This window comes from Urocampus carinirostris, chromosome 16 (assembly GCF_059441175.1).
Source record: "Urocampus carinirostris isolate Australia breed hairy pipefish chromosome 16, RoL_Ucar_1.0, whole genome shotgun sequence".
Taxonomy (NCBI): Eukaryota; Metazoa; Chordata; class Actinopteri; order Syngnathiformes; family Syngnathidae; genus Urocampus; species Urocampus carinirostris.
This window is the reverse complement of record NC_142364.1, coordinates 14,743,385-14,763,937: the sequence shown is the minus strand read 5'-3', so window position 1 is coordinate 14,763,937 and position 20,553 is coordinate 14,743,385. Positions and strand designations below refer to the sequence as shown.

Sequence of the window (20,553 nt, the reverse complement as noted above, 5' to 3'; positions counted from 1 at the left end):
GCATGCACAGGGCATGGCGGTGTGAACTGACAGACACAGCCAAAATCATCCTTCTTCCTAACAAATACAAAAATGACAATTCGGTCTTGCTTCGGGCTGAGTCCCTCAAATCAAGTTAATCGGTCGGGCTCGGGCTGTTTTTTTTTTTAGCCCGGTCTTACTTCTAAATCAGACGTAGTACCGCTGAAGTCCTAGGTGTGAAATACACGGTCAGCCACAGGCAGGGTTGGTTAGGGTTACTTTAACTTGATTACTTTCAATTACTTTTGGATTACTCCAATACCAAATATGCTAATAAAAGACAAAAGAAACTAAATATGAATAAAATTATGACTCACAACACGTGGTAAGCTTTCTCTCCTGGCTTTGATCTCTTTGATCCCGCAAAACTAACATAAAATGCGACAGAAACAAAATGAAAATAAATCCAAACAGCTTGCCAACATCATTTTTGCCGTTCCATGTATTCCGTTACCCCCCAAGCCTGCATAAAATTTAGTAATTTCATTCATATTTAGTCTCTTTTGTCTTTTATTAGCATATTTGGTATTGGAGTAATCCAAAAGTAATTGAAAGTAATCAAGTTAAAGTAACCCTACCCAACCCTGGCTACAGGATACTCATAGTACCTGTATTATTGGTATCAATGACGACTGAATATTTTAGTACTGGTAACAGTCTGAAAAAAATAGAATCCCAAATAAACACAATAAAAATATATTTGACAGTAATTTATTACAACCCTGATATGGACTAGCGTCTCATTATATTTTTAACACTCGATCAAAATGTAGCCAATCACGTCCAATGTCAAGTTTTACGCGATGACGTCATAATCGTACGCGTCTCCACTTAAGAGACCCACTAGCCAAAAGCTAGCAACGAATGGATATACGATACAGACTATATGATGGGAATATTTTAAAAAAAAAATACAAAAGCTAAAAAAACACCAGCCATAACCTCGTTGTACCACACTAGTTCGTAAGAAAAGCGATTTTTATCCACTTTCATTCTTCTAGACGGGAGCCGAACGGAACCGAGGCGAGCGATGCTAGCAGGTGCTAGCTAGCCGGGTGGAGGAGGAGGAGGCGGCTTCGCGCTCATCATCATGCGCGTCCGGGCACGCGTGCACCTACGGCCGCCAACACGTCAGGCCATGTCGGAGTGAACCGTGGGTGTTCCACGGAAGAGGGCGAGAGGACCAGTGGGGGATCGGAGGGAGGGGATCGTCTTCGGGACCACTCGGGACTTCACCAGCAACCATGGGGTTAGTTTGATTTGTGATTATTTTACAGGAGGAGGTCATGCCAAAGCACGAGTGGCGTTCGTTTTCGCGCACCTCTGCACATTCCTGCGCGTCACTGACAAATTCCTCAACGCACACCGATCGAGCAGCTAGCATAGCCTAGCTGGCTAACCACCGATTGCTCCGCTAATAAACGCTCCCAGGAGATTAAAGCAGTTCGTGAGGACAGCAGCTGTCAATAAATCCACTCACAGTCTGACACATTTTGTCACGGGTTGAGTGTCCAGTACTAGGTTTATGGGTAGAAAATGCACTGGCACGATCTCTCCTGTCATTAAATCCGTCACCTTTTCCCCCTTTGAAATTCAGTGATGCCTTTTGATGACACTTCACTGTATAAAGAACATTCGAAAATATTTAACACCCTTTACCTGCATGCTTAAAACACTAGTAATTATATTAAAATGCAAACAGTATTATTCTGATAATCATTGGTATTATTACCTTATTCAATGCCAGATATGTATCTCAAATGGGAAGACCCGGTGTCAGCCATCCATCCATTATCTGCACCGCTTAACCCCAGTCGGGTCGCGGGGGTGCTGGAGCCTATCCCAACTGTCTTCGGGCAGGGGACACCCTGAACTGGTCGCCAGTCGGTAGCTGGGCCGGTGCCAGTCAATTCTTGCCATTTTGACTCATTCTTGAAGCCTTACAGAATTTTTTATTCCATAGCTTTATCGGTATAGGACACATCAAAAGAAGGCTTTTTATTTCATGAGGAACAAAAGCATGTTTCTAGTTTTTACCATTGTTTAGTAAACAATAGTTGAACATTGCTAAATTTCTTAAAAGTACTCTTAGAAAACCCCTGAGAAAAAACATTTTTTTTTGTGAAAAGATGCATTTCAAGCAGCAGTTTCACATAATTTCCATGTGTACTAGTAGCAGGGAAAGCCTCCTAACTCAGCTACAGCACCTTCATCATGTAGTCGCTGTTGTTGGCGGTGTAAGTCGTTCTCCTTCAGAGAGGAACCAGACCTGCATTGAGTATGTGCCCCCAAAGCCTTCAGATACTCGTGTGATGATACTGATAGCAGATCCTAAATCACTTGGGGAGGGGGGAGATTTTTCTTGTGGGTTTTCAAAAATTACAAAGGGACAAAAAGGTTGATTATTTTGCAAAATTTTGTGTTGGCCTGTTTTGTTCAGATTATTTTCATGAAAAACAAACTGGTTTACATTGTTTACAAAGAGATTAGACCTCACATTCCAGGATAAACATGAAAATTCTTGTAACAATACTATCAAAAATGATTACTATAGATAGGAAATATTTAAGTTATTGGTGTAAGTGTATCGAAAAATGACTTTAGTAGCAACATAGCAACTGTGAGAATATGGAGATAAAATATGAAAGTAATATTTCTCAATATATACATAAATATTTTAACTGTTGTTTGTTTGATTAGGGTGGTTATGTCTGTGGAGAAGAAAATGTCAAAGAATCAATGTTAGGATAGATGGTCAATATTTAAAAGACAGGCCTAGTTGGTAAGTGTATGATAAAAAAGTGTATGATATATCATATATGTGTATATATATATATATATATATATATATATATATATATATTATCTGCACCGCTTATCCTGAGTAGGGTTGCAGGGGCGCTGGAGCCCATCCCAGCTATCTTCGGGCAGTGGGCAGGGGACACCCTGAACTGGTTGCCAGACAGTCGCAGGGCCCACAGGGACAGACAATTCGCTCACTCATCCACACCTAGGGACAATTTGGACCGGCCAATTAACCTGACATGCATGTTTTTGGAATGTGGGAGGAAACTGAAGTGCCCGGAGGAAACCTACGCAAGAACGGGGAGAACATGCAAACTTCACACAGGAGGTTCGATCTCATGACCTCAGAACTGTGTCGCTGTGCTGCCCTATAAATATTTAATATATGTATTAATGATCTTTTTACAGTTTTGTGCAATGTTTATGGTGGTAACGGCCCTTGAGAAGAAGCTGTGTCTGTGCTGTAATCCTGTGTTTCACATTCTAAAGAAAGATTCTGGTCAGCTGCAAGCGTTTAATTGGTTCCGCCAAAGTCTCCAGAACTTGTCTTATTGAATATTACAATTACATTTTATATCTACACGAAATTGATTAAAATAACTTTTACATTTCTAATTATTGAAATGATCGCAAACGTAATGGTGTGTATTTGTGCTACGTATCTGTCAAAAAGAATCTTGGTCAGTCAGCCCCTTCCCCCCACTATTCATTCGATTGTTTGGGTGTATGTCCTGCCCTGCCTGCATTGTGATTTTCATTTTATTTATTTTTTCTTTGCCTTAATCAAATGTTTACAACGTAAACCATGCAGCTTCAAATTAGTGAAGTATGTTAAACGTTTGAAACCAGGTGTCCAACTTATTGCCTTGGGGTCTAACCAGAACTTCAACATTTTTTTGCATGGTTAAAATTCCTAATGGCAAATGTTTTCACGTGATACTATGGTATGTATTTTGCAAGGCAGTAGAGCGTTTAATTACATCATCTCAATATGTGTAGTGAACATAAACTGCAGTTGCTTGATATTAATGTGAAAAAAACTTCTGTAGAATATGTGTTTAAATTTTGGTTGAAGGGCAGTGGTTAGCGCAAGTGCGGCACAGTTCTGAGGTCATGAGATCGAACCTCCTGTGTGGAGTTTGCATGTTCTCCCCGTGCTTGCGGGGGTTTGCTCCGGGCACTCCGGCTTCCTCCCACATTCCAAACCCATGCATGTTAGGTGAATCAGCCGGTCCAAATTGTCCCTTGGTGTGAATGAGCGAGCGAACTGTCTGTCCCTGTGTGCCCTGCGACTGGCTGGCAACCAGTTAGGAGTGTCCCCTGCCTACTGCCAGAAGATAGCTGGGATGGGCTCCAGCACTCCCGCGACCCTACTGAGGATTAGCAATGCAGATAATGGATTTTGATAGAATTATTTAGTTCTTAACACTCATCAAAAATCTGTGCAATACAAATACTGTACATGAAATCAGTACGTTTCCATTCCTTGTTATATTTTAATAATGTATTTTTAAAAGTGTACAGTCAAACGAGTAGATTTCCCCATAATAACAATCACACAAATCTGAAATGGATCAGATTATATTGAAAATCGTATTTGTCACAATGAACAGAGTGCAACATAAATGGAGTCTCATGGCCTGTTGCCTTATCTCCATGGCAACAAAACATCTAAGTACGTTAAGGTTTACGGCTGCCAAAACAGCCGCGTGTTTTGCAGCCAGATTATTTCGAATTACGCTGGGGAGGAGCACGTCACGTGCTGAGTTTTTATTCACAGAATCATTCACAGGGAGATTTTTACAATAACGACAGTGGGAACAGGAACACCCCCCCACACAAAAGCATACCCCCAGCACACGCTACATCTGCTTAGTGGATTCCTGAACGCGTTGTAGCTTTTCATTTAGGGGTCAAAAACGGATTATGCTTGAACAATGGCCACATCATGCAAAACACAAGGTCATTCAGATCCAGGCTGTGCTGGACGCTTGGCATCATCTCACACATTGCTTGTCACAATACTACAGCATCCCTTTTACATGCCACTTATAAAACAGCAAAATTGATCTACATTAGAACACTTTTCAAATGCACACCCAGGCTATTAACATGCAATTATGTCCCCTTGCAGTGAGCAGCCCATCTTTAGCACGCGGGCACACATCTTCCAAATTGACCCCACCACCAAGAAGAACTGGCTTCCCACCAGCAAACACGCCGTCACCGTTTCTTACTTCTTTGACAGCACCAGGAATGTCTACCGCATCATCAGCCTGGACGGATCGAAGGTCTGTTCTTGCTATATATACACACATTCACCCTAGGTTTAATGAAATATATAGTTGAATGTTTTGGGGGATTAAACACACACAAGGTAGCTAACGTTATATTGTTGGTTTTTGATATTAACAAACCTAAATTTATCAGAAGAAAATTAATCACTGATGCAGTAATCCTTCGTTTTTTGGAGGGGCTGCGTTTCAAAAATGTACCTTAATAGTAAAAACCTGCAAAGTAGAAACATGTATTTATCCAATACAGTGGGACCTCGGTTATCGCGGTTAATGGGGAGCAAAACCATCCGCGATAAGTGAAAATCCGCGAAGTAGCGGCGCACCTTCAAAAAGGGGGGGGAATCTTTTTTTTTTAAATTATTATTTTTTAGACCCGGTTAATGGGGACCAAAACCACCCGCTAAAAGTGAAAATCTGCGAAGTAGCGACGCCCCTTAAAAGAAAAAGATTTTTTTTTTTTCCTTTTTTTTTTTAACCATTACAGACCGCGAAGCTCTGAAGCCGCGAACGTCGAACCGCGAAGTAGCGAGGTCCCACTGTACTCTATTTTACAATGAAGACAAAGAACAACCCCTATTTACAAGCTCAAACATTTGTTTAGCAAATAAAAGTACTGTCGCATCAAAATTGCAATACTGGTCTGAAAAATCGCATTTAAAAAAATATATATTTTTATTATTTTTTATTATTTTTCATGGTGCAGCCCTATTATATTGTGATCTAATTTGGCAGCACGCACAGCTGTTCTTGGCTCTTTCATTCAGTGCTTTTTTTTTTTAAATGGTCTGCATTTATATAGCACTTTTTCAAATCAATGAAGACCTCCCAAAGCGCTTTACAATGTGCCTATTCACACAAACTCGCATACCGATACCTGTGTCTTGCCTAAGGACACTTCGACATATAACACGGAAGAACTTGCAACCTCCCAAGACAAGCCCTTTGCCTCCTGGGCTACTGCCTCTCTGTACCTGGTGTATGTTTGTCTGTGGACTATATCCAAGTATACATCAGTGTTTCACCACTATACCCAACGAGACATGGATTCAACATCCCCGACTAATTGGCCAGAACACTGGGTGCGCAATAGATTGTTATCAGGCCCGGGAAGTGACTGAGGCGGTGGCGGGAGAGGAAGCCAGAGCGGGGCCTACTGCTGCAGCTACGTAACCTCTTTCACAGCCACTCCTGCCAATTATGTATCTCTCTAACGCCAGATCCAATACCCATGCGCATGACCCAGTGCTAGAACTGCTACGTACAAGACTGTTGTTGGGGCGGCAGTAGCTCGAGTTAAATGTTGAAATGTCCTTGGGCAAGACATTGAATCCCTAATGCCCCCGATGAGCAGGTAGTTGCCTTGCATGGCTGATGCTGCTCTCGGTTGGTGTGTAAAAGGGAAAGTGTGAAACACATTGTAAAGCGCTTGTTTTTAAATCATTACAAAGACCATCCCTGATGCTAGCGTGCAGCTAGCCAGCCACTCTCCACATTGCTTTATGCACTGAAAGGAGAAGCCCTCCAATTTTGTTGTATGAGTAAGATGACGATAAACACCATTCATTTGCGAGTACGTAGTTTAGGTTTGTCCAACTTAGACTGCAACGTGGTTAATGTTAATTGTTATCATTGAATCCGTTTTAACTAGGTCAATTACAGTTTGGTTTGGTCGCGTCAATCAGAAAGAATTGTCAAAGATGGAATCAGTAGTGAGGACGGCAGAGGAAATAGGTAGTGGCCTCCCGTCCCTGCAAAGTATCTACATCGAACGAACGAGAGAACTGACACTAAAAATAATGGACGATCCCAGTCAACCTGCTCACAGGTACCGTCTTTTCCGCACTATAAGGCGCACCTAAAAGCCTTTATTTTTTTCAAAAACTGACCATGCGCCTTATAATACAGTGCGCCTTACATATGGATCAATATTAAGTCGCAAGGTCTCGCAACAAAGGCAAGCAGTCGCCGACTAGATTTTTCCTCGTAGGCGATGTGGTCCGCGGTGTATGCTGGGATACATATGCCGGCGTTTCATTTCCCAGCCAATGCTTCAATCATCATTTGAATCGATCACTATTGGCTAAAGTTATTCGGAGGTAAAGTGGGCGGATCCTTTTTATCATTTACAGGCTCGCATAGGCTAAAGGGGCAAAACAAAGCCTGCAATTGGCCGAAAAAGATGAATGTGAATAGCAAGTTTGGTTGTCTACGGCATAGAGTAAACATGATTTACCATTCTGTATTTGTAAATATTTTACTCTCCTGGATTTACTACACTCACGGATATAAGAGGACCATGGTTGCACATTATTATTGAACGCAACAACTTCGGTGAGCTACTCCGGCTATATATTTTCCCAGTATCTTGTTTCAGAGTGAACTCGATGTTTCTGTGATGGGTCTTTTTTTAAATTAAACTCAATTCCAAGTGTTTATTGTCATATGCTCAGTAAAGTTGCAAGCGAAAAAGAAAATAGAAACTAAGGAATGGTTGGCATTTCTTGAATCCCAAGACTTTAACCTTCTGAATGATATTTGGAATGATGCATTTGAGTGACATCGTACGGACACCGCATCCACACGTGTCCATGACACGTATTTGCTTCTTTGCAAGCTTTCAGAATTTTAAGGGGGTTTGACTGAACTATCTGACTGTTTTGTCCACGTTCCCATTGTAGCACCTTATAATCCGGTGCGCCTTATGTATGGAAGATATAGGACCAAAAACTATTTTTGGGGGGTGCGCCCAATAGTGCGGAAAATATGGTACTTCACTCCATTAGGAGCAAGACTACACGTCTTAAAGAGAGTTTTTACCCTTCCGCTATTCGCATGTTCAACGAGAAATGATTAGGTTATTATGTACAGTATTATTATGCCAACGACTTTCCTCCGACCTATTCTACTCTAGTCTTGTTATGTACATATTCTTTTCTTTTAACTATTCTATATAATTACCTTGTATTATACACAATATCTTTATTACTCTGATCTTTTTACATCTATTTATCATTATTGAGAGTTCGCATGTCAAACGATTTCTTGTATATATCATGTTTATGGTTTATACTGGCTGAATAAAGGTTTCCTTCCTTAAAAAGAAGACGATGCTCGATGAAAATCCGTGAAGTAGCAAAACCACGAAAAGTAAACTGCGATACATCGAGGGATTACAGTCGTGGGCTTTTGTTTGTGGTGTGGCGTTGTGGCATTAGCATGAAGCGAAATGTGTGGTTCTGTCTTCCAGGCCGTCATCAACAGCACCATCACCCCCAACATGACCTTCACCAAAACCTCCCAGAAGTTCGGTCAGTGGGCTGACAGTCGCGCTAACACAGTTTACGGGTTAGGCTTTTCCTGCGAGAGTCACCTGAGCAAGGTCTTTAACTTGTATTATTCTGTATTTATCACTAGTATGTTAGCTTGCTGTCAACTGAAATGTAGTTCATTGTTTTTTTCCCCCAGTTTGCTGAAAAGTTTGCAGAGTTTAAGGAGGCAGCCCGACTCGCCAAGGAGAAGTCACAAGAGAAGACGGAGCTCACCAGCACACCCTCGCAGGTACAGTGAAAAAGTATCTGCCCCCCCTCCTGATTTTTTTGTATTTCGCATATTTATCACTCACAAAGGTTTTGGATCAGGGGTGTCAAAGAGGCGGCCCGCGGGCCGGATCAGGCCCGTTGAGGGAATGAATCCGGCCCGCGAGACAACGCTTAGGGAAGCGCAAGAGAAAAACAAGGTGCAGGTTGAAATATGTCCACTTGATGTTGCCAAAACCAGGTGCCTCTTACAAAGACGCTGTAAATGTATTTCTCTCTCTCTCTCTGTGTCTCTGTGTCTCTCTCTCTCTGTCTCTGTGTCTCTCTCTCTCTGTCTCTGTGTGTCTCTCTCTCTCTCTGTGTCTCTGTCTGTCTCTCTCTCTGTGTCTCTGTGTCTCTGTCTCTGTGTCTCTGTCTCTGTGTGTCTCTCTGTGTCTCTGTCTGTCTCTCTCTCTGTCTTTCGGTGTGTGTCTCTATGTGTGTGTCTCTGTGTGTGTCTCTCTCTGTGTCTCTCTGTCTGTCTCTCTGTCTCTGTCTGTCTCTCTCTGTCTCTCTTTCTCTGTCTCTCTTTTTTCTCATTTTTTGTTCCTCTTTGTCTTTCTATCAGTCTTTTTACCTTCTTTTGCTCTCTTCCTTTTTCCCTTTTTGTCGCTTTCCCCTTTTCTCTTTCTAACCTTATCTCGTTCTCTCCTCTTTTTTCTCTCTTTCCCTCTCTCTCACTATTTCTCTTTTGATCTTTTTTGTTTCTCTCTCTCTTTTCTCTCTCTTTCTCCCTATCTCTTTCCTTGTCCCACACCCTTTCCTATTCTCTCCCTCTCTCTTTCTCTTATTTCTTTCTCTCTTTTCTATCTCTCTCTTTAATCTACTAGTCCAACCCCGATAGAATGTTTTTCTATTGTATGGCCCCTGAGTTTAAATGGGTTTGACACCCCCGCTTTAGATCATCAAACCAATTTGAACATCACAAAGAGACTACCCAAGGAAATACAAAATGCTGTTTTGAAATGTTTATTCCTTCTATTAAGGCACAAAAAAAAAATCAATGTGGCCCTATGTGGAAAAAGTGATTGCCCCTGAACCCAATAGCGACTAGTTGTGCAAAGCAAGTCACTCGTGCAGTCCTACATGCTACCATCACGCCCTCCGAAGATGGCAACACTTGACAGAAAAGTGCAAAGATGATCAGTGCCATCCCTGTTGTGAAGAACAATCGCCCGAGCACCTCTGGCTTCGGTGCCCCACACTCCAAAAGGCCTGTTACCAATTCTTCTGGTGAACTAAGAAGACTCTCACACGTGAGTCTAGCGCTACTGAGGATTATCACCCCAGGTGCCTTGAGTGATTCAACAACAACATCAATTTAGGGCTGGTAAATGTGGGCAAACATCAAAATCTTGATTTTAACAGAAAATCGGAATTGAATGTTAAACTGCAGTGTGAACCTCGTCTAAGTTAGCCTTCGACCATGTCTAGTTTGACCCCCTCCCGTCTTGTTCTGCTCGTCAAATTCGTAGGGCAGCGCTGTCCGAAGGAACTTGCTGCCCCCTAGCAAACCCGCGTTCAAGAAGGTAAAATTGACCCTGAAAGATTCCGTGTTGATCCCTTTTTCCTCTATCTTATATCGAAACCATTGTATTTGGTGAACTTGCATCATCGTTTGCTCTCCAATTCCCAAAAATGTGCCCTTGGACAAACCCCTTTGCTATTTTTTTCTAGGCTCTGTGTACCCATGGTAGTGGATCAATAAATGTCCTTAAATAATAATCCAGTCGTACCTCTACTTATGAATTTAATTCGATCCGGGAGTAGATATGTAACCAGAACAATTTGTAAGTAGAGGCACCTTTTCAATGTAAATTGGTTAATCCGTTCCAAGAAATGCAAAAGTATGATTTTTTTTTTTAATTGAATTAAATTAAATTAATTTTTAAAATATTATTGAATTTAATAGCCCGACCAGTCAAAACCTTTTCTGGGTGATGAAGTTCCACGAATTCCTAGACTTCATGGAATTTTGCAAAGGTGTCTTTAATTTTGGGGTAACCTTAAAAATTCGTATGTAGAGACGTTCGTAAGTAGAGGTATGACTGTATATACATAAAGAATACATATATATATATATATATATATGTGTGTGTGTAAAATGTTTCCATCTCATCTTACAGGATTCCACCAGCTGCCCTCTGCAGTCACCGCCTACGCCGGAAAACGTGAATGGCGCAGAGGAGGAAAGAGCGGCGGCTGCAGACGCACCTCAGCCTGCAGAGACCAGAGCTGAAACTTCCCACAATGCAATTCCCTTCTCGCACAGGTAATACCTCTGCATTTAGAATAGACCTGAACAATTCAAGAACAGGTTGGACATTGAAAAAAAGTTGTTCTACTGTTTATTTTTTTAGAAACATTTTAAAATTATTTTCATTTATCTCATTTCTATTTATATTAATATGTCATTATATTTATATGTTGTTTACATAATGTTTTATTGTTTTACTACATTAACTTGTTTTCTAGTAATATTTTGAAAAAAATACACAAAATGAGAACAATTATGCCATGGGGTGTACGGTTGAACATATTTCTGATTTTGCATGTTTTTTTCTTTATTTACTTAAAAATAATCTTCAAAACTTCAAAAAAGTATGATTAAAAATAATAAAATCATTAAATGACTAAATTCAAAAGATTCAAATAAATTCCCAATGTAATTCCTGAAATACATTTTAAATTAAGAATTTTTTTTAAAAAAATATTTCAAAATTAAAAATACACTATAAGGCGCACTGAATTATAAGGCGAACCCCTAGAAAATTAATTAGTTTTATATTTTACATACATAAGGCGCACCGTACCATAAGGTGCTACAGTAGCAACGTCAACAAAAGTCAGATCGGTCAGACAAAAAATCCCTAATGCCCCCAGTACGCAGGTTGGCGCCTTACATGGCTGCTAATGGGGAGTGTGTGTGTGAATGGGTAAGTGTGAAGCACATTGCAAAGCGCTTTGGGAGGTCTTAATTGACTTGAAAAGCGCGATATAAATGCAGACCATTTACCATTTGAATGCCCCCTTAGGGAATTACATTTTCATTGACTGTACTGGGAGGAGCGGTACAGTCAGTGCTGTTGCAGCAGAGCATGCGCCAATTGAATTATTTCCAGTACCTGGTACTCCCAGGCGGTCTCCCATCTGAGGACTGAACAGGCCCGACCTTACTTAGCTTCCTGAGATAGAAGGTTCTCAAGAGTGGTATGGCCGCAAGCAAAAATGAACACTTTGAAAGTCCTTAAAAAGTGCTTGAATTTGGACACAAAAAGGTGTATAAACCCTGACTAGGATCCAGGTAATCTTCTATTGAATAGCTAAAACGGATTCAGGTCTATAATCTACGACTCTTTGCGTTGCCCTTTAACCGTGCGTTGGTCTCTTTCCAAAAGCTCGTCCAGCATCGGGAAGCACCTGGAAGCCGAGTTGGCGGCGCTGAAGGGAAACAATGCTAAGCTCACGGCGGCGCTGCTGGAGTCCACTGCCAACGTCAAGCAGTGGAAGCAGCAGCTGGCCGCATACCAGGAGGAGGCGGAGCGGCTACACAAACGGGTATGGGTGGATATTTTTTTCCTCTTTTACCTTACAAAGGTTTGAGAATAGGGCTGCAACATTTAGGCAACTTGATCAACAAGAATCTAAAATAGAAATAGTTGAAAATGAATTACATTGTCGACAGACATGTTTTTCCAACAGAGTGAGGTATCGTCCATGAGTATATCACCTTGCACAATGTTGACTATTTTTTGCACTATGTTGACTATTTTTGCACCAAATCAAGTCAAGTCAAGTCAAATGTATTTATTTAGCCCTTAATCACAAAAATGTCTCAAAGGACTGCACAGGATTACAATGACACAATTACCTGATCTTAAACCAACATGCATATTGCACAACCCTTACGATACCAAACGGTATTACGATACCAAACTGTATGCAACATCCTACATGCCGACATTTTTTTGTGTAAATATTGTGTAAATTATAACTATAACCGTATCCTCCTTATTTTATAACCTTATCTTCTCTGTTCCTTTATCTTCTTGGTTTCTTTTATCCTCTCTGTGAATATGTGAAACTGGAGTGCCATGCCCAATTTTGTTGTCACAATATGTTAACCCATTTTGTAGCAATGACGGGGCGGCAGTAGCTCAGGAGGTAGAGCGATCGTTTTAGGATTAAGGGATCCCAGTTCGAATCCCGGCTTGTCCGTGTTACATGTCGAAGTGTCCTTGGGTAAGACATTGAACCCCCAATTACCCCCAATAAGCAGGTTAGCGCCTTAGCCTAGATGGTAAGGCGCCCGCTTTGAGACTGGGAGGTCGCTGGTTCGCGCCTCGGCCGAGTCATACCTAAGACTTATAACTTTGGTAAAATGGCGGCGCCCTCTGTTGGCTGCAGCTGCATCGGCTCGCTACAACGGGTCAGGTGTATCGACATTTCGTTCTGTGTACATTGTTACAAAGAATGACAATACAAAGGAAATTATTATTATTATTATTATTACATGGCTGCACCGCTATTGGGAAATGTGAAGCACAATGTAAAGCGCTTTGGGAAGTCATTGACTTGAAAAGCGCTATATAAATGCAGATCATTTCATTTCATCATTTCATTTCAAAGGTATATTTTATTTTATTCTATATACTCTCTGCAGAGAGTCGCTTGCAGAGAAAATTGCTTAAATAAACCCGGGTTTAAGATAATCAACTTATTTAAATGATTGGAAATTATTTTATAGCGGGTTATAATGATATTTATACCCAGAACCAAACCGGTTTGTTGTGAATTTTTTTTCTTGTCTACCTTTGGGTCGGACAGCATCATGTGGTGAAAAAAAGGTGTGTTGGGGGGTGGCCGCATGGTTATGCACAGTTATGCACTCCCACCCCTCCTCAGAAAAGTCTCTCTTTGGTCAAATTCATCCTGCCTTTTTCAGCAGATGGATGGGAAAAGGAAGAAATATTGGCTGGGGTTTGCCATGTTTCCTGGCTGAGGAAACAAGGCTATGGATTTCACTTGGTCACTATAGCCCTAAGTTGGCGCGGGCAGGCGAGACCTCTCCTTCAACCGCGTGTGAAGAAAAAGAAAGGGAGGAAGTCATTTGCGCCTTTCTTTTTAAGGCAGGTGATGTCAGTCACCGGAGGCGTGTCCTGTGACCGTTCAGTTCCTGTTTATGCTTTTCATAATAGCTATCCAATTGGTTGATTATAATAATTGTTGATAATGGGCAAAATTCCCTTTGGACACACAATGAAATAAATATTCTGTCATGAAACATGATACATAGGCAAATCATTCATCTTTTGATTACAAATGTAAGACGCCAGACAAACATGGCGGCAACGTCTAGGTTGGGATTCCACTATGTAAAAGAAATACAAATTTCTCGAACTTATACTTTTTTTTTAATAGAAATTAACATTGTTATGATAGATCCTGTATTCTTGCCCAGTATTCAAATCAAGGTTGTTTTTATCACTAAGAGGCACTAAATATTACACAATGTCCCTTTAACTTTCCATGCACTTAGCGAACCATGTAAAGTCAAGCCGAAGGACAGGGAGTCTATGTATCCTATGCTGTCTTTTAAAAATCCTCTAATAGCACATTTTTTGAGATTTGATGTTTTTTTACACTTGCACTTGTTTTATGTATGTTCAATTGTAATTGTACATCCTGTTGTAATAGATAAATAGCCCCGATTGAGAACCCTTTCCTTGCAGGTAACGGAGCTAGAGTGCGTCAGCGGCCAAACCACGGCGGTGAAATCGGAAAAAACGGAGCTGAACCAAACCATCGAGGAACTTGAGGCAGCCTTGAAGGCCAAAGAGGACGTACGTGTGCCTCACGTCCCAACTTTAGTTTTTCAGTTTTACCTTCCTCGTCTTTCTGATTCAGGAGTTGGAGTGTCTAAAAGCGGAGGTGCAGGATTCCAACCGGTTTCAGTCCCAAAGAGATTCGCTCACGCAGAAGCTAGAGGTGAGCGTTGGCTGCTGCAAGCAAGAATGACCGATTTCCTTTAGTGGGGAGGACTACGGCAGGGCTGGGCAAGGTTTTGCGTTGTGGGTTGTATTGGGTTGAAATAGTTTGCATAGGTGCCAGGCTGAAGGGAAAACTGATGCTGATGTATTAAATTTGCCAATAGCGCATGATGTCTCAAACTCGCCTCACAGTGTCATGGTTTGGGACTCTCGCCTTTATATGAACGTTTAAGTCGAGTCATGTTTATTTGTATAGCTCTTAAACACAAGTCTCAAAGGGCTATACAGAATGCTTATTCACCATCTCAATACTCAAAAACCTCAGCATGAGAAAAATGAAGAAAGCTTGAGAAGGAGCCGCACATTGTGATTAGATTGTTGTGAAAGTTATCTATGTACTGGAAAACATACAATTTATTTTGTTTAAAATGGTATGTTGGCCTGGAGAGAGACGGGCACCACCAGGCTGTACTTGCCCAAGACACACCACAGGAAATGGTGCCCATACAACCCTATCGGTTAAGGGATCCAACCCATTAACCAACAACGCCCCCCTACCTTTTTTGTTGTCTCAATTGTGATGACACAACTGCCTGCTACACTTTTTGTCGACACTTCATACTCAATGCTTACACTTAATGCACTGCATGAAGGCAAACAAAACACTGCCGCTGAGAACGCCACTGCCCCCTTGTGTAGTGGAAGTCTTATAGCACTTTATTCTGGGAAAGTTTAAAAAAAAAAGTTCAACATAGTAAAACGCACCTGGATCCCCCTTGACGGAGCCCTGCGCCCCCCAGGGAGTTCAGCCCCACTATTTGAGAACCTCAGCGTGCATTATAAGGCATCTCTCAATGGTAAAACAATGTTTAGTTAGCAAAATACATACATTTTATATAATATAATTATATATAATATGATCTAATAATATAATATATAATTATAATTATATATTTACTGATTTTAAAATAAACTATGATACAAATGTGCAATTTTTTGTAATATCATAGGTTGAGAAATTAGCATTTATTTGACCTTACATAAACCTCACCTAAAGGGATTTGAAATCCTTATCCGCCATCTTGCTGCTATGGGTACCCCAAAAAACAGAATCGTATTTAGTTTTTTTTCCTTGTTTTTTGTAGCACTAGTTTTTGGTTGACCTACACAATATGGTAAATGGAAATCTTTGTTCGGTTTGGAAATTTCGGAATATCGGTTCGTTTGGCAATTTGCATACTCGGCAGCCAATCAGAAGCCTGCATCGAATAACTTCGTGCTTCCGGACTCTCCCGAGGCTTGTAAGGTCGTGCATTTGCATATCATTTTCCAAAGCAGAGAACATAAGAAAAATGGATAAGTGGTTATGAATCAAGCCAAAACCTCAGCCCCAGAAGAAATATTCAAAAGAAGCTAGCAAAATTGATGACGCTACAAAACGTAAACGTACATTAAAAGCATCGTGGAAAGAGGAGTTCACGTGGCTTGTAGCAGACAACGCAACGCAAACATTGTATGAATAAAGATGAGTAAATACAGGTACATACTGATGGCAGATGGAAAACAGCGTTGTCATATACATGCAATGAATGTTATAAGTAGATTTATGATAAACTTAATTTTAAATTTTTGTTCTGTAATATATTCTGATTATCAATCCTTAATACTTTGCAACAAGGTTTTTTTTTTTTTTTTTTGCGATGAGTCGTCTTATTGTGTTTCAAGTTGTGAAAAATGGGGCAGGCAACTTTCTGGCTGGGCAGGGAACTTTTCAGAGTTGTCTGCCCTGGTGTCCGCTAACTTTTTGAGTTTCAGACACTGATCATAGATAGGAACAGCTTTAAATAGAACAAAGTATGTGCTAACAGCAAGCTAGCGACTTTATTGTTGTCATCAAAGCCGACAACAACAACAACAACAAAAAAACTTCCTTTGATCGGCGCTAGATTTCTTCCTCTAAAGGTACTGGAAAAATTGAAGAGTGCTTGAATTTGGCCATGAAAAAAGTGTAGGAACCCTAAATTTAGCCTACTTTCATGCAACCAACTCGAAGCTAAATTAATCCAAGATGATGATGAAGCATGTCCATATTTTTTAGGGTTATACTATGTATTGAAGCATATCTCCTCACCTTTTCACACTTGATTATTATTTCTTCGTCTTCTTCAGGATGTGGAGCTCCGTAACGAAGCCCTGGAGGTCCAACTCGCAGAGCTGGAGCAACGAGCGGACGCCGACAGACGGGAGCGCGAGGTTTTCCGCCAAAGCTTGCGCTCGCTGCTGCAGCTGCTCGACGGAAAGATCTTCGAGCTGAACGAATTGCGAGACGCTCTGGTCAAACTTCTGGAGTGCAGCTAAGCACTCGCCGACCACTTGAGGGGCGGGCGTCGTCTGATAAACTTTGGGGGGGTTCAACTCCGTTAGGGCAAACCGGAAGTAACTGGAACGGATTACGGGCTCGAGGGCAGCTTTTCACTGCCGCCATCACGTCGCCGCGGCAACGGGACGACGCGGTCGTCTCCAGATGTTTACACGCTTTATACGCTTTTATGGTACTCGCTCCCTTTTTTTGCCACGCCCTCTCAGAATCGTTTACAACAGTGATCGGCCGGGATCATGACCATGCCTTCGCCGCCGCTGCCGTCGCACTGGAGCTTTTTCTTTGACGTTTTTTGTTTCTTTTTTGCGCATTCAATCATCCATCTTTGCGACATCATCCGCCAAATTAACAATGGAGGACCGATCCTGCCATATGTAGAAATGCGTACAAAGTAGAGGTAGGATCGGGCCTAAAATAAAACCCAGCCCAGCAAGTAATCTGAAGGACCAAAGCCGAATTTTCCCAATTTATTTGTGAGGAATCCGGAGGATAATTTGGGTGATTTTGGCCGACTAACACCACCAAGAAACAGAACAATGACAAAGATGACGAAAAACCCTTGTTTATCTTGGAACTCGCAGAACAACCAACATGGCAACACGTACATCTATCCATTATCTGCACCGCTTATCCTCAGTAGGGCCGCGGGGGTGCTGGAGCCCATCCCGGCTATCCTCGGTCAGTGGCATCGCGGACAACTGGATTAAAATAACTAATATCTAGTTGTAGTTAACAATGCTTACATTCACACCACTGGGTGGATAATTTTTTAAAAAGTCAAAGAGAGGGAAACCCGGCCCGAACCCGAACTTTATGATTGACGTTTCAAGCCCAACCTAAATTTCAGGTTGGCTCCAGGCTCAAGATCTTACCTCTACTACAAATATATGTGATCTATTTATAAATGAGCACATAAATCACGTAAAACCTAAATATAACAAAAAATAAATTATTCATATTGATTTATGTGTGTTTAACGCGCACTCATTGTAACGTGCACCCCTAATTTTTAATGTAAAACTGGTTTATATCTAAATTTCCCTTTTTTTCAGCTCAAATTGTGGTGGCAATGAGAGTGTCGTATCTCGATCACTAGGGTTATAGGTGACACTATTTTGTCCTCTCGGTACCACGTTGCCGAAAACGTGGGGCCATGATTAAAATAATGTATTGACACTAAATCGGAAAGACATTAAATAAATACAAACTTTATTTTTGTATTATTTTCATAGTTAAGGGTTAGTCAATGCATTATTTTAATCATGGCCCACGTATTCAACAATGTACTGTAAATATAGTGTAGATATGAGATAAAATTGAAAGCCTTTTCCTATGGTACCTATAACTTTTGTGTAAATGTGCAGCCCGCGGGCCGGATCAGGCCCGTCAAGGGTTTCAATCCGGCCCGCGAGAATAGGTTGACAGCACAAGAGATAAATGGCCTGCAGTTTGGATTGTGTCCACTAGATGCTGCAAAGCTAGCCACCACTCACAAGGCAACTGGAGCTGCATTTTTTTTTCTCTTTTTTTATTCTCTCTTAATCCCTCTCTGTCTGTTTCTCTCTGTCTGTCTCTCTTTCTATCTGTCTCTCCCTCTCTGTCTCTCAATTTTTTTATCTCATTGTCTCTCTCTCCCTCTCTATCTCTCAATTTCTTATCTCATTCTCTCCCTCTCTGTCTCACAACTCCTTATCTCATTGTCTCTCTCTCCCTCTGTTTTTCTCATTCTGTGTTTTTCTCCTTTTTTCTCCTTTTCTCTGTGCCTCTCTGTCTTTTTCCCTCTTTCTCTTTCTTTATCTCTTCCTGTCTTTCCCTTGTTCTATATTGCTCTCTCTATCTCTATTTTTTTTAATTACTCGTAGTTTGAGAATTGTGCTTTTATTTTACATATCACGCTGCTTATATGTTTGTCATCTTGCTGCTTCAAGAACCCCTTTTCTTTATTATCTTTTCTTCTGATTTTTTTATCCTTTTTTTCTGTCTCTTTTTGTTTCTTCCCTTTTTCATTTTTTTCTTTTCTCTTTATTTTCTTATTTTCTTTCTTTTGCATTTTTATTATTTTCCAGTTTTGTCTATTTTGCCTTATTTTCCTTTACTTTTCCTTTGCTAAAAGGCTGCGCAACTAATGATAATAAGAAGGGGTGGAAAGTGTGGTTTGCTCACTTTGAGACTGCGACTCCATAATTTGTAATCTTACATGTTTTTGCTTGCACTTAATTTAATGCGTTTGACGCTCTTGCTGTTGTTTTGCTTTCATTTGTCTTATAGTGCGGTGCGCCTTTTATATGGAAAATAAAATCTTACATAAGGGAATATTATTGAAGGTGCGTCTTATAATTGGGTGCACTTTACAGTCCAATATGTCAAATATTCAGGTTTTACGTGATTGAATTATGTGTTCACTTATTTATACGGCTCGAATCTGTAGGTATTTATTTATCTACACATTTATTTCTACGTATAACAGGATCCTTTCTCGATTAATGAACGAAAGGTGCGCGGACTTGACGACGGTACGCAGTTCTTAGGCTTCGGGAGGGCGACGGCGAGCCGTCAAGCAAGCAATACAAAGAAGAAGATGCAGCAGAGGGTTAAGCCTAAGCTTCGTCACTTTCAGGTACTTTGCTCTTCGCCTTTGTGGTGAAAATTTTGAGTGGATATGAAAATGTATTTAAAAACTGGCAATATTTTTGAACTATTTATCGAGTAAAGCTTGTTACGACTTTTTTTTTTTCTTCATGATTATTGCCTAATGTTTTTTTCTGTACAGATTTCTTTTTTTTTTTCGTTTTTGCTGACATTGCCTTTTCGTCAGGATTGATTTGTTGCCAAAAAAAAGTCGGAAAACACGACACAACAAGGGCTTGTCGTCACAAATATTCAAATTAAAGTATTGATGCTGAACATGTGTTGTTTTTTTGAGTTGCGGTACGACTAAAAATGAATATACAGTGCCTAGCGAAAGTATTGCATGGTTCCCCATGGATCTTTAGTCTTAAAAGGCATAAAATTCCATCCATCCATTATCTGCTTATCTTCAGTAGGGTTGCGGGGGTGCTGGAGCACATCCCTGCGGTCCTTGGCAGTGGGCAGGGGACACCCTGAACTGGTTGCCAGCCAGTCCCAGGGCACACTTGGACAGGCAATTTACTCTCTCTTTCACACCTAGGGACAATTTGCACCGATCAATTTAACCTGACATGCACATTTTGGAATGTGGGAGTAAAACCATGCAAGCACGGGGAGAACATGCAAACTTCACACAGGAAGGTTTGATCCCATGACCTCAGAACTGTGGCACACACGCGCTAACCACTGCACTGCCGTGCTGCCGAAAACTGATTAGATGCAACCAAAAGGGCCATCATCACATTGGATGACCTGCAGGCATACACAGCTCAGGTGGGACAATCTGCACATGAGACAAATTCAACTATTTGGGCTGAAGGCAAAGTGTTACGTTTGGCGTAAGAGAAACACTGCAT

General features: G+C 41.0%; 1 protein-coding gene across 2 annotated transcripts; it reads left to right on the top strand.

The window, feature by feature from the left end:
* Positions 1-827: 827 nt before the first annotated feature.
* Positions 828-19,972, top strand: LOC148350360 (homer protein homolog 1). 2 transcript variants are annotated; one of them, XM_088356242.1, is made up of 10 exons: positions 828-1,270; positions 4,961-5,117; positions 8,371-8,502; positions 8,589-8,681; positions 10,174-10,227; positions 10,825-10,970; positions 12,097-12,256; positions 14,431-14,541; positions 14,606-14,686; positions 16,858-19,972. In XM_088356242.1, exons 1-10 carry the CDS (start codon positions 1,266-1,268, stop codon positions 17,044-17,046), a joined length of 1,128 nt encoding a protein of 375 aa, XP_088212368.1. In that variant the 5' UTR covers positions 828-1,265; the 3' UTR covers positions 17,047-19,972. The 2 variants fall into 2 exon arrangements, with proteins under 2 accessions (XP_088212368.1, XP_088212367.1); XM_088356241.1 differs by lacking the exon at positions 10,174-10,227.
* The last annotated feature ends 581 nt before the right edge of the window (positions 19,973-20,553 follow it).